Source organism: Schistocerca nitens, chromosome 6, assembly GCF_023898315.1.
Source record: "Schistocerca nitens isolate TAMUIC-IGC-003100 chromosome 6, iqSchNite1.1, whole genome shotgun sequence".
NCBI lineage: Eukaryota > Metazoa > Arthropoda > Insecta > Orthoptera > Acrididae > Schistocerca > Schistocerca nitens.
This window is the reverse complement of record NC_064619.1, coordinates 122,419,612-122,433,756: the sequence shown is the minus strand read 5'-3', so window position 1 is coordinate 122,433,756 and position 14,145 is coordinate 122,419,612. Positions and strand designations below refer to the sequence as shown.

At 40.3% G+C, this 14,145-nt stretch overlaps 1 protein-coding gene across 1 annotated transcript in view; it reads left to right on the top strand.

Moving 5' to 3' along the window:
- The window catches only part of LOC126262556 (leucine--tRNA ligase, mitochondrial), a 125,856-nt gene that overhangs the window by 31,405 nt on the left and 80,306 nt on the right, over positions 1 to 14,145 (top strand). The window contains exons 3-4 of the mRNA XM_049959251.1: positions 255 to 497; positions 12,506 to 12,648. Coding sequence (XP_049815208.1) covers positions 255 to 497; positions 12,506 to 12,648 — 386 coding nt within the window. The remainder of the gene's footprint in view (positions 1 to 254; positions 498 to 12,505; positions 12,649 to 14,145) is intronic.

Here is a 14,145-nt window from a genome sequence, read left to right as displayed (position 1 = left end):
TCAAGAATAAATTTGCTGGCAGGCGGTAGGTAGTATACTCAGTTCTTTCAACAAGCTTCTGCACGACATACTAAAATTTACTTCCCAATCAATTCATACTTTTGGAACCAGAAAAATTTAGTTCAGCTTGATGAATTACCACAAAATACAAAACCTGGAGCATTGAGTTATGATGTGCCATATTATATTGTGTGATCTATTTAATTTAAATTTACATTTGCAGTTTTCTTTGCTACTGTGAGTATAATTTTCAGGTAATGCATCCAATGGGGTGGGATGCCTTTGGACTTCCTGCAGAAAATGCTGCCATAGAGCATAAAGTGGAGCCTCACCAATGGACTGAGAGTAACATTTCTCACATGAAAACCCAATTGCAGAAACTTGGTTGCAGTTTTGACTGGAAAAGAGAGCTGGCAACTTGTGACCCTAAATATTACCAATGGACACAATACATTTTTCTAAAATTGTATGAAGCTGGCCTAGTCTATCAAAAGGAGGTAACACATATTTCAAGTGGAATATTGTTAGTATTTAATGTGATCCTCAGTCAGTAGGAGTTTGTGAAACATTTTGAAAATAATTGTTCTGTCATTTATTCACAAGTTTTATATCTAGCTATTCCTCAAATATTTTCAGTCTCTAGTAAGTAGTCTTACTTTTGTACCTTTCCTTTTGCTTATGGAGAAATCATTTTGCATACCAAAACCCAATATAATTATTTTTCAGTTGTTCTATAGGGTTATTATTCTTTGTTACTTGCTCCAGTTTTGATAGCAGTAAAGCAGTTTTGATAGCAGTAAAGCTATTTGTTAATTTGTCCGAGTATAAATACCATAATTCTATAAATTAAGAAAACTGTTTATCATAGCTGCGAATGTTTTCATACACGTAGTAATCAAGATGATGGAAAAGATTTAATTTGTTGTGATTTGTTATCAGTTTCATACTCAGTGCAGCCATCATCAAAGAGCTATCAATAGAACCCATAAAAATTCCTGTTTCTGTGACTGGCCAAAAATTAATAATGTAGTTTTAAGTAAAATAATAAACTGTCATGAATTCAGTTAGAACCCCATTGCTATGTCTGTGATCCAGATTTTGTACAAAACATTGTCACTGCCACAAATATTTTACATTGAAAATATTGCAGAGGCGAACTAAGTAGTACAAATAACTAGTGTGTAATGTTATAAATAGCACAAAGTTGCTGCTGCTTTTTGAATATATTGATTCACTAAATTCAGAACTAGCTTTAAGTTCTCATTTGAGTTAGTACCTTATCTTTGGGACTGTCAGTTCAACATGTGGGATACACAAAGGTCATTTATATGAGGATATGTATAACCTAATGTGCAGAAACTTCCTGGCAGATTAAAACTGTGTGCCGGACCGGGAATCGAACTCAGGACCTTTGTCTTTTGCAGGCAAGTGCTCTACTGAGCAACCCATGCATGATTCACGACCCATCCTCACAGCCTCAATTCTGCCAGTACCTTGTCACCTACCTTTCAAACTTCACAGAAGCTCTTCTGCAAACCTTCGCAGAAGAACTTTTGTGGAGTTTGGAAGGTAGGAGACAAGGTACTGGCGGAATTGAGGCTGTGAGGATGGTTTGAGAGTTGTGCTTGGTAGCTCAGTAGAGCACTTGTCCATGAAAGATGAAGGTCCCAGGTTCGAGTCTCGGTCCGGCACACAGTTTTAATCTGCCGGGAAATTTCATATCACCGTACACTCTGCTGAGTAAAAATCTCATTCTAATGTGCAGAAGTTTGAGTTATGAAATACTTTTACTGTAGTTTGTGCTGCAGCTAGTATTGGAGAATGGAGGATTCAGTGGTGACCTGTCAACTGGATGTTAAACCTCAGTTACTGAAAGTGACAGATTATTTGTGTGTGTGTGTGTGTGTGTGTGTGTGTGTTGGGGGGGGGGGCCTCATGTGGGGGGTGCGGCAGTGGCATGGAGACATGGTGTGGGCATGCGCAGGAGGGAGAGGGAGAGAGAATATAAACTTATCATTTTATTGGTGAGGACTGCAAAGTGGTAAAAGATATTCCATGTATTTTGTAAGGGTCCTCCTCCTCCTTCTTCTTCTTCTTCATTTTCATCTCCTCCTCCTCCTTCTTGCTTTTCAGGTTTGGGCTAAGATAAGCTTATTTCTGTCATCATTCTCTCCTTGGTTTGCCCACTGACCTCCACAGTGGTTCATAATGCAAAATTTCTTTGGTATCCTGTCATCCAAAATATGCAGAACACATTCCTTTTATTCTGTTTGATCTGTGCAGCAGCTTTCTCTGTCATAAATTTTATGCATATTTCTGTTCTTATGTAGTTGTTCCTGATTTTGTCCTGTCTGTTGCAACCTTTAACAGATTTGAAAAATTTCATTTCTAATATTTATAGTCGCATAAGGCGTTTCTCCCTCCATGAACAGTGAAACACCGAATTCCCTTGGTGGGACAGCTTGCATGCTTCCACAAAACAGACTGTAGTTGCAGCTACATTGGAGAGGTATGTGTGGAAGGGCCAGACAAACATTTCATTTCTATAGAGGTGCAGCAGCATTTTCAGTAATTTCAGGGGCAACAGTCTGGAGGATGGTTGGTTATTCTGGCCTTGTCACATTAGCCAACATAGCCTTGCTGTGGTTGTAATGCAAACAGCTGAAAGCAAAGGGGAAGTGCAGCCATTATATTTCCCAAAAACCTGCCACTGTACTTTATGGTTTAATTACAATGGCATCCTCTTGGATAAAATGTTCAGGAGTTAAAACAGCCACCCTTTCCATTCTCCAAGTGGGGACTACGAATGAGGCTGCTGTCTTTAGGGTAGGGGGATTAGTGTTTCCCAGTTCATAGTGAGGAATGTTAACATCATTTAATAATGTAAGTACGTTAGAGAATTTCAAAGGGAAGATAGAAAGGCTGAAGCTATAGTGAGAACTAGTGTAGGGAGGTGGCAGGAAAAACAGGACCTCTAATCAGGTGAAGACAGGGTTACAAATATAAAATCAAATAGGTGTAGTGCAAGAACAGGTATGATAATGAATAAGAAAATAGAAATGCTGGTGATCTGCTTTCAACTACATAGTGAACCTATCATAGGTATGAAGCCACAGTGACCAACAGTAGTAAAAGTATACAGGGTGATTCACGAAGATATGCAGATATTTTAATATGTTATTCTAGAAGTAAAACTAAAGAAAAAAGTTCAGATAAACATAGGTCCGCAAATGTTTAGTTACAGAGTTATGGCTAATAAAATATTTTGCCTGAAATTTAGCAACTTCACTAATATGAAACCATTGCAAAACTGAACGAGGTTAAAGTAAAGCACCTAAATCAGGATGGCGGACGTGGGTTTGAACTGTCGTTCTCCCAAATGCGAGTCCAGTGTGCTAACCACTGTGCCACCTCGCTTGATACATGAATATTCAGTCAGGTCTTGATAAGATAGAGTAGTGCAAAGATTGGTGACATGCTTTTAATGTTCAAAAGTGTTAGATTATGCATTTCACAAAATGAAAAAAAAAATGTAGTATCCTACGACTACAATATCAATGAGTCATAGTTGGAACTGAGTCACAGTTGGAACCGAGTCACAGTTGGAATTGACCAACTCACACAAATACCAGGATTGAACACTTTGTAGGGATATGAAATGGAATGAACACACTGGCTCAGTTGTGGGTAAAGCAGGTGGTAAACTTTGGTTTATTGGTAGAATACTGGGGAAGTGCAATCAGTCTGCAAGGAGATTGCTAACAGATGACTTGTGCAACACATTCTAGAACATTGCTCAAGTGTGTGGGACCCACACTAAAGGACAAATGGGGGATATTGACCTTATAGAGAGAAGGGCAGCATGAATGGTCACAAGTTTGTTTGACCCATAGGAGGGTGTTACCGAGATGCTGAAGAAATTGAACTGGCAAACTCTTGAAGATATGTGTAAATTAACCCGAGAAAGTCTATTAATAAAATTTTGAGAACCGGCTTCAAATGATGACTCTAGAAATATACTACAACCCCCTACGTATCACTCACTTAGGGATCATTGGAATAAGATTGGAACAATCACAGCATACACGGAGGCATTCGAACAATCATTCTTCCCACGCTCCATAAGTGAATGGAACAGGAAGAAACCCGAATAACTTAAACAATAGGACGTACCCTCTGCCAAGCACTTCACAGTGTGATGCAAAGTGTAGATGTACAAGTAGATATCATTCTGTTACTCAGATAGCAATGTGTAACCCTACATCTACCTAACTGACAAATGGTGATTACAGTAGTTGGAACAATTTATTCATTAAATAATTAAAAATAGGAAACTATTTTGAGGTTTTTGTAATTTGTTTTTGCATATGACGTGATACAGATGGACGCCACACATTTTCTTTTGTGTTAGCAGAAGAGCCAACACCATGTTACAAGTGGAGGCCGAAATGCACGCGTTTTAGCTCACGCAGGCTGGCGTGAGGAGGGAAGAACTATACTGACATGAGGTCTGCAACATGACAAGGAATGAGAATTCAGAAAGCGGACGTAATTACTTTGATACTTAACTTTAATCCATTAATGATGAACATCGCTCTTGAAGGTACATGATTCACAATATTATCTGTTCAGAATACATTCTTGAAGTAATTATAGTAAGTGAATAGGTATAGTAACTGAATAGGTCGTAGCAAATGACGTAGCTGAAGGCTATGCTAAACTGTCGTCTCTGCAAATGAGAGCGTATGTAGACAGTGATTCATCGCTAGCAAAGTCGGCTGTACAACTGGGACGAATGCTAGGGAGTCTCTCTAGACTAGACCTGCCGTGTGGCGGCGCTCAGTCTGCAATCACTGATAGTGGGGACACGCGGTCCTGACGTATACTAACGGACCGCGGCCGATTTAAAGGCTACCACCTAGCAAGTGTGGTGTCTGGCGGTGACACCACATTTTCAATGTTTGACGGAGTTTGCAGTATTATCACGAATTACAGTGCCTGTGGCCATTTGTATTTGTTCTGTGATGTGGCATCTCGTCTTGTAGTAATAAGGTGCGCTACGAGTAAGGAATGTGCCTTGACAATGCTGACAATGTCACAATGAGCAAAAGACATCCACAGAAATGTTAAATCATTCTTTTGTCCACGTAATATCACAGTCTAATGTCCAATGCTAAACTGAATGAACAAGCAATATTTCTTGTTATTAACTGTTGTAATGTTATATGTTGGGATACAATACAAGCAGTTATCAGAAGTAGTAGTATGTGTGTTCCTTTATAGAAATTTGAGAGAGACACTGCACCGATGTAGTCAGGAAGAATATTAACTCTAGATGCAGCCTGTTCAAAACTGAAGATAACAACAAATCTGAAAGTTAATAAACATATACAGGGCGTCTCTTGTAAGAGTGATCTGGCACATATTTTTTCCAAATGTTTATACCTTTATTTACATCCTGGTTCTCCACATTCAAGAGTATTCATCTGTTACATTTGAGATGGTTGCTGTCGTTAATGACCAACAAGATTTTCTCCTATTTTTGAGCTTTGTTTTATATGTCAGGTTTTTAATTTGCAGTGCCAACATTGTTGATATATTATCAAAAGTATCTTTCATGGAAGTTTCTCACTGTATTTTCTAACTCATTTTATTTAGTTATTTTTTGCATTAGTTCCTGTTGTTCCCTCTGGAACATAGGGCCGTGACAAAATTCCTCCACCTGGTACAATTGCTAGCAAGTCTCTTCACTTCACTCCAGGTTTTCCCATCCTTGCAGCTTCTCTCTCGATCACCCTTTAACAGGTCTGTTTGGGATGACCATGTTTTCTAACTCCTTGAGGGTTCCAGTCCAATGCCATCCTTCCAACAGCTCCATCTGGTTTCCTCAATATATGCCCAATCCTGTTTCATTTTCTTTCCTTGATTTGTATATTGATTGGTTGCTGATTTGTCTCCCTCCAGAGATCTTCATTTGTCATTGTATCTGGCCATCTCACATTTTAAATACGCCGGAGACAGCGGTTGATAAAAACTTGGAGCTGGTTTTTGATGTGGTTAGTCACCTGCCAAGTTTCGCAACCATACAACAGAACAGCTTTCACACTACTGTTGAAAAGCAAGAGTTTGGTCTTCTTAGAGATGTTCTTATTTCTCCAAAAATAGTACAGTTGTACAAACACACCATTTGCTTTGCAGATGTGACTACGGACGTCCTCCTCAGCACCTCCTGTAGTCATGACTATACTTCCGAGATAGAGGAAAGATTGGACCTGTTCTACGTCCTCTCCAATAACAGCCAGCCTACTCATGATGGTTGAATTTATCCGCATTTCTTTGGTTTTGTGAACATTTATCTTGAGGCCTGCAACTTCTGCCTCTCTCTGTAACCTGGCCAGTTTCTCTTTGATGTCTCGATATCATTGTGCCATTAAGCAGATGTCGTCTGCGAAATCTAGATCTTCGAGCCTATCCCGCATCCCCCATTGCACACCTCTCTTCCCTCCCCCTCCCCCTCCCCCACCCCCTCACTCTCTTCATCATATGGTCCAACACCAAAGGAAATACTCCTGAATTAACGTGGAAAGGCTCTGTTAGTTCTCCATTACATAGTACTTGGCATTCATAGTCTTCATACATTTCCTTGGTCATTTTAATAATCTTCATTGGAATGCCATATTTTGCAAGTGTATCCCACATGGCTCATTGATTGACAGAGTCAAAAGCCTTTTCAAAGTCAATGAAGGTAAGGTAGAGGGTGTGTGGCCACTCCGCACTTTGTTCCAAAATAATTCTGCGAGTATTGACAAGGTCCACACAGCTTCGAAGTTTTCTAAAATGCTCCTGCTCTCTCCTCAGTTGTGCTTCCACAGAATCCTTAATGTGGTTTAAAATGATTCTTGAATGTACCTTACTCAGTACTGACAGTAGGGTAATGCCCCACCAGTTGTTGCAGTTAGTAACGTCTCCTTTTTTGGGTATTTTCATGATAATACCTCATTTCCAATCTGTTGGCAGTTTCTCCTCTCTCCATATCTTCTCTAAGAGGATGTACAACAACCAGACAGTGGTGTCCAAATCTGTTTTCAGCATCTCAGATATATTATCTGGTACTGGTGCCTTCCCATTCTTGAGCTGCTTCAGCACTATCTGAATTTCTGCTTTCGTGAGTGCATTTACACCAATGCTAGGACTACGATGATTGTATTCCCTTTGTTCTTGTTCTTCTACCTCCCTGCCAAGGCCTCTATTTAGAACTTTGTTAAAGTGTTCCTTCCACCTATGTGATTGTTCTTCATTTGTAGTTAGTACCTCCCCTTTCTTATACCTTACTGGTCGGTTCCTCTGGAAGCTTTCCTTGGAGAGCATCTTAGAGATAGCATATATTTCTTTAGCATATATTTCTTTCACATCCCCCCCTCCGCGCTGCCTGTTCTGCTCTGTCAACCTGTTCATCTATCCATCTTCTGTGGTCTCTTCTCACACTGCTTTTCACTTCCTTATCTGCTGCTCTATAATCAGCTTGTGCCTGTGCTTTTTGTTGCCTGTCCCTGCTCTGGTTTACTCTTCCCTTGGCCTCCTTTCTATGGTTGATCTTCCTCCCGGTATGTTCGGACATCCAATCTCTCTGCTGGTGATTTTTCAAAGCCAAGTTGTCTCTCACTCACTTGCACAAAAGTATTCTTAACTTCTGTCCACATTTCCTCCATGTTCTTATCCTCAGTCATCTCCATTTTCAGTGCCTGGAATCTATTCCGGAGTTCCAGCTGGGACCCCTCAGCTATCTGTAGATCTTTCAGTTTACTTACACCAAATCTTCTACTCTTTGGCTCGAATTTCTTTCTGGAAGCCACACTCTTCATTCGGAAACTGGCAGTAACAAGGTGATGGGTTGCTACTTGTGTCTACTCCTCTTCTACACCAGACATCTTCCAGGCTCCTCCTGAACTTCCTGGATACTGCGACATGGTCAGTTTGATTTTCTGTGATATGATCTGGGGATACCCAAGTTATCTTATGACATCTCCAATGAGGAAATAAGGGCCCTTGTATTACAGGGTCATGGCTTGTGCAGACATCACTAAATCTTTCCCCATTGTCATTCATTTCACCCAAGCCATGTACCCCCATTATCTGTTCCAACCCATCATTGTTATCTCCCACCCTGGCATTTATGTTTACTTACAGTCTCTCGTAGCAGGTACTAGAACTCTTCCTTCTTCTCGACCTCTGATGTCTCTATGGGGGCATAGCATTGGATAATCATCACATTTCTGATCTTCGTCTTAAATCTGGCAGTCATGATCCTACTGGATGCAGGTCTCCATTCTAGAAGGCTCTCCTTTGCTGCCTTGGTCAACAATAGCCCAACTCCATTCCAGTGTTCCCCCTCCTCTTCACCTTCTGAGTATAGAAACATAATTCCATCTCATGTCTGCATTTCACCAAACTCTGGCCACCTCGCTTCACTCAATCCCAGGATATCAGGCTTATAGTTATTCATTTCCCTGGTCACTTGTTTCAGCTTGCTACTCTCCCTCAAGGTTTGTATATTCAAAAAGCCAATTTTCGTTTTCCTTTTCATACCAGAGGTCGTCACGAGTTTATCCATCTGGTTTTTTATTCTCATCTCTGTTTCAGTAATCAGGTTATCCCACCGCTTCTGATTGCCTTGGTGGGGCTGCCACCTTATCGCCTAGGCAATGACGATCTACCAGTTGTTCGGCGTATGGGCGTGGCATTTCCTCCGTACCCCTATATGTGGTTTAACCGCCAGCATCGGTTAAGTGGAGGAAGTGGAAAGGAAAAGAAAAAGGATGGGCTAGGGATAGGAAAAGGACAGGAGGCAGGTTTCCGATAGGCTGTTGTGGGACACACTTTGTCTGGCTCCTCCCCTTCGGCCTGTCTGGCATGGGTGACCCTGCTGGTAGCTACGCTACCACCAGCATAGCCCTCCAGATCCAGAGCACGCAAACCACCTCTCCCACACGGACAGTGCTACGGTAAGGCGGTGTCCCCTTAGGAGGGTATTTAAGGAGGAATACTGTTTCGTATTGTTAAATTGAAAAGGTGACATCTATATTCGTATACCATCAACCAAAATATGTACTTTATTTATGTTAATGAAGTATGCTTACCTCTTTGGTATCAAAGTAATCTACCTCCAAAAACATTGATTTGAAACTGTCAATTGTTTGACATATAATTTGTTTAGTATCAAACAACAGAAAGTCTAGGATTGAATAACAACAATATTATGGAAAGTGTAGATTGATACTCACCACGTAGAGGAGGTATTGAGTCGCATGCAGACACAATGAAAAAGATTGATAAAATATGTATTCATAAGTTTTTGGACAAACTCCTTCTGTAACAGAGGACACACACACACACACACACACACACACACACACACACACACACACACACACACACACACACATCCGAGATGATTGTCTCTAGGCACTTGGGCTTCAGCTTCCGGAGAGAATTGCAATGTGTGTATGAGCGTGAGTAAGGCAATCCACCCTTCCCATAATATGTTTAGTAGACTTCTCATCAAATTTTGGTCTTAAACACAATGAATCAGCTACATCAAAAATGGAAATTTTGCGATCTTGCCTCCTCTTGGACAAATATATTTGAGCACCTACATGTCTGTTACCTGTGGCTGCTCATCTATAGCCATTCCATGTAATTGAGTTGCTTTGTTATCGTGTTCTGTTGCCTGTTGTATAGTCTCTTGTTCCACTACATTCCCTGTAGACTTAAGTCTGTTATTAGAGTTACTGATTCTAACATAATGTTAATTTTCTCTGAATTTTAATGGCATTTCTTAGATAATTCTAAGTAGTTTTTGTAGTGCACAACTAGTGCATGCCAACACATGCATCTCCCTTTTTCTTTCACGAGATACTTTAGTCCCTCTAGTGATCCATGCATTGTTACATTGGTGAAAAACATTTGTCCTGAGTTATAAATTATTCTAAGTGATTTCCACTAAGGAAAATTTATATTGTAAGGCACCGTCATATTGTAGAGGGGGACCAAAGGATTAATATAGTAAGCTGGTTCAAATGGATGTAGGTTGCAGTAGGTATTCAGAAGTGAAGAGGCTCAGAAAGGATAGAGTAGTGTCGAGAGCTGCGTCCACCCAGTCATCAGACTAAATACCACAACAACAATACTACTCTCATAACTTATTCCTGTCAACACAATCAGTTATTTTTACAAAATCTTAGAGACTTAATTGTGTCTTTAATTTATATTTCAGTAATTTTTAACAATTATTTTAATGTAAACTGTACAATATTATGGAAAAGAGAGACTGCTACTTACCATAGTGATGATACATCAAGTCCCAGGCAGACATAACGAAAAGACTGTTACACATTAAGCTTTCAACCAAAGCCTTCTTCAGAAAAGAAATGGACACGCATGTGGTGTGTGTGTGTGTGTGTGAGAGAGAGAGAGAGAGAGAGAGAGAGAGAGAGAGAGAGAGAGAGAGAGAGAAGTGGGCTAGCTGATGTGAATGGGTGTGTGCTTTCTTTTCTGAAGAAGGCTTTGGCTGAAACCCAATGTGTGACAGTCTTTTCATTGTGCCTGTCTGCAGCTCAGTACCTCATCTTTATTGTAAGTAGCAATCTATCCTTTCCATAATATTGTTGATATTCCAATGTGGACTTTGTGTGTTTTAAGTACCCCTGGCTGGCCGTGGTGGCCAAGCGGTTCTAGACGCTTCATTCCGGAACCGCGAAACTGCTATGGTCGCAGGTTCGAATCCTGCCTCGGGCATGGATGTGTGTGATGTCCTTAGGTTAGTTAGGTTTAAGTAGTTCTAAGTTCTAGGGGACTGATGGCCTCAGATGTTAAGTCCCATAGTGCTCAGATCCATTTGAAATACCCCTGTACTATTTGGGATAATTCATATTTAGGGTGCTGTGCCTCAATTAGTAAAAATGGAACCCATATAAGATCTCTTTCTTGTCCATCCGACTGTTAAAAATCCTTTATCTCAGGAATGGGTAAATGTATCAAACTGAATTTAAGTCAGTTCAGTTAAAAAGATAGGCCCATTTGTGTCACACATGTTAATATTTGACAACTAAACCAATCAGTTATTGACAAAATAATTTAACTGGGTAGATAAAAAATCTACTCACCAAGCAGCGGCAAAACACACACACAGAAGACAGTTGTAATTGGCATGCTTTTGGATCCAGTGGGGGTAGATGTTGGGAAAACCACCCCAAATCACGGGTCGGGGGATACTTACTGCATGCGATGAGAAGATATATGAAAACTGTAAATTTGTAATTATATCTCATGATATTTCAGTCTGTTTGTCCATCTGTTAAGACCCCTTTTTCCTCTGGAATGGGTCGACACATCAAGCTGAAATTGATCTCTTGGCAGTAGAAGAAACATTAGGTTCTAAGTCAGTGCAGCCAAAAGGTATGGCCATTTACATCGCATATTTTTATACTCACAAACTCATCCATCAGAACCTACAGCATACTTCCCATTGATCTAAAATGATGAAATTTAATGCTAAGTAAGGTTTCACAGTACAAGTAAGGGAAACAATTTGAAAGTATTGATTTTTAATTATACCACATGAAAAAAATGTTTCTTTTGTTACTTGTTATCCAATGTCAAACTTGAAATTAAAATAATCAATAGTTCTACATTCAGGCTGACTGGGTCACAATGGTAAAAGTCAAGTATCAGGCAGGGAATGACTTTATTGCTCATATGACGTGTTTCAGAATTTATCAGTCATCATATATACAGGAGCAATTACTGTATGTAGGTTAGTATTTCAAGTTGTATGCAAATGTTCGAGTCACATACAACTTGAAATGCCATATTTACATGCAATAATTGCTCCTGGATCTCTGATGATGGATAAATCCCAAAACATGTCATATGAGCAATGAGATCATTCCTTGCCATTTGTTTGACTTTTACCATTGCGACCCACTCAGCCTGAATGGAGGACTAGTGATTATTATAATATACTCACCTGCCTCCTGCATGATTTTGTCACATTCACATCATTAAAACATTCTCAAAAATCTTCGAATCCCTAGGCCTGATATCTTGCCAGCATCAGTCTTGATGACAGCCAAACATTGTAGAGATTCTCTGCTTATATCACATTGTTTAATGTGGTGGACCAGTTCTTCAAATATTACATCTCAGCTTCCATTAAATATTGAACTGTGAAAGTCAATTGCCAGGATCTTTATAAGGGAAGAAATATGCTGTGATATTGTATGTAATATACATCCACTATTACAGTTACATGTATTCTGCAAATATCATTTAATGTGGAATGTTTGCAAGAACTGTCTACTTTCAAATGTTTTTCTTTAAGCCAACGCCTATCCTTAAGCCACTTTTGCTCTTTCTCCCCCACCTCGTTTCCCTACCTAGGACAGTATAATGTCAGCTGTTTGCTGTAATTTTCTGTACTTAGTGGCATTTGTTTTTCAATTTTTAGTCCATGGTGAACTGGGATCCAGTGGATGAAACAGTTTTGGCTGATGAACAAGTTGATGTTAATGGCTGTTCATGGAGATCTGGAGCAAAAGTGGAGAAAAAACTTCTTAAACAATGGTTCATTAAAACAACACAGTTTTCAAAGTTAGTTTAACTGTTTTTGTTGCTACAGTTTTCATATTAGTTAGTAAAAGGATGTTTTAATTGTAAATAAACAGTAACATTTCTAGTATGCACTTAAAGCATGGTCAGAAAGGCTGGCTGCCTTCGTTTCATAAGATGGAGCACTCAGCAGGATGTGCATGTGCACATCAGCCACCACCCCCTGCCCCTCCCCATCGACACACACACACACACACACACACACACACACACACACACACACACCACTCCCTCCACTCCCCACACTCCCTGTGCTGTTTGGCAGTGATGATAAAGTTGACCCTTGGCATGGCTGGCCAGAAAAGCCAGAGCTGTGCCTTGCTCTCTATTTTAGTAATGGTTTTGTTCTTATACAGAAGCAGAGGTGACATGTGGAAATATTGGCAGCACTTGGAGACAAATGAATGTCTTCCAACTAGTGCCAGTTTTCTCGGCCTGCGGTCAGCACCAGTAAAAAAGGGTCACCTTATCATGGCCAGATAGTATTTTGTCTTTCCCCATCTCCCTTTTAGCACGGGGAAAAAAGTTCTGAGATGATGAAGTGCAGAAACGCCCCTGTTATGAGACAACTTTGTACTTGGTATTTGAGGCTCCCAGCTTTTTAACATATTACTGCCACATACCTACCAACATGCATACCTTAAAATCTATGCCCTTAACCTACACACAGAAACATACACCGTAAAATCCTTGAATTACAGCACTGTATTACCTTTTAACAATCAGCTTTCTTTACTTACACAAAGAGTTAAAAGATTTTGCTAATTTCTGGAATTCGTTTATTGCTTCTCGGCTACTGTTACAAGAATGATCCTTTGGACATCACTTCAGTCATCATCATCATCATCTTGGACAGTTTCCAGCCACTGGCTGGGTCTGTCGGGAACACAAGCCTCTCCATCGTGTTCTGTCTTTCCACCATTCCCCCTCTACCAGCTTCGTCCAGTTCTCCCCTCTTCGCGTCACACATTCCTTCACTCCCTTCACCCATCTATCTCTTGGTCTTCCTCTGGGCCTCTTCCCCTCCAGTTGCAGATCAAACATCCTCTTTGGAATTCTTCCCTCATCCATTCTCTTCATGTGTCCATACCACTGCAGTCTTGATTTTTCTATCCTGTCCTGTACTGGTTCCTCCTTTAGTCTTTCCCTCACATACACATTTCGCAATCTGTCTCGTCTTGTTACACTCAACCTGCTCCTCTGGAACTTCATTTCACTAGCCTGTATTCTACTTTTGTCGCTTTTGTGCATTACCCATGTCTCACTTCCGTATGTCAATATGGGGACAAAGTAGGTTCGGTATATAATTCCCTTGGATTTCTGTGGCACCTCCTTGCTCCAAATAAGCCCCCTAATGCATTTGTAGAACTGCCCTGCTTTTCTACACCTTTCATTTATTTCCATTGCGTTTCCCCCCTTACTTTCAATCATGCTTCCCAGGTACTTGAAGTTATCTACCACTTGTAGTTTTTCCCCTCC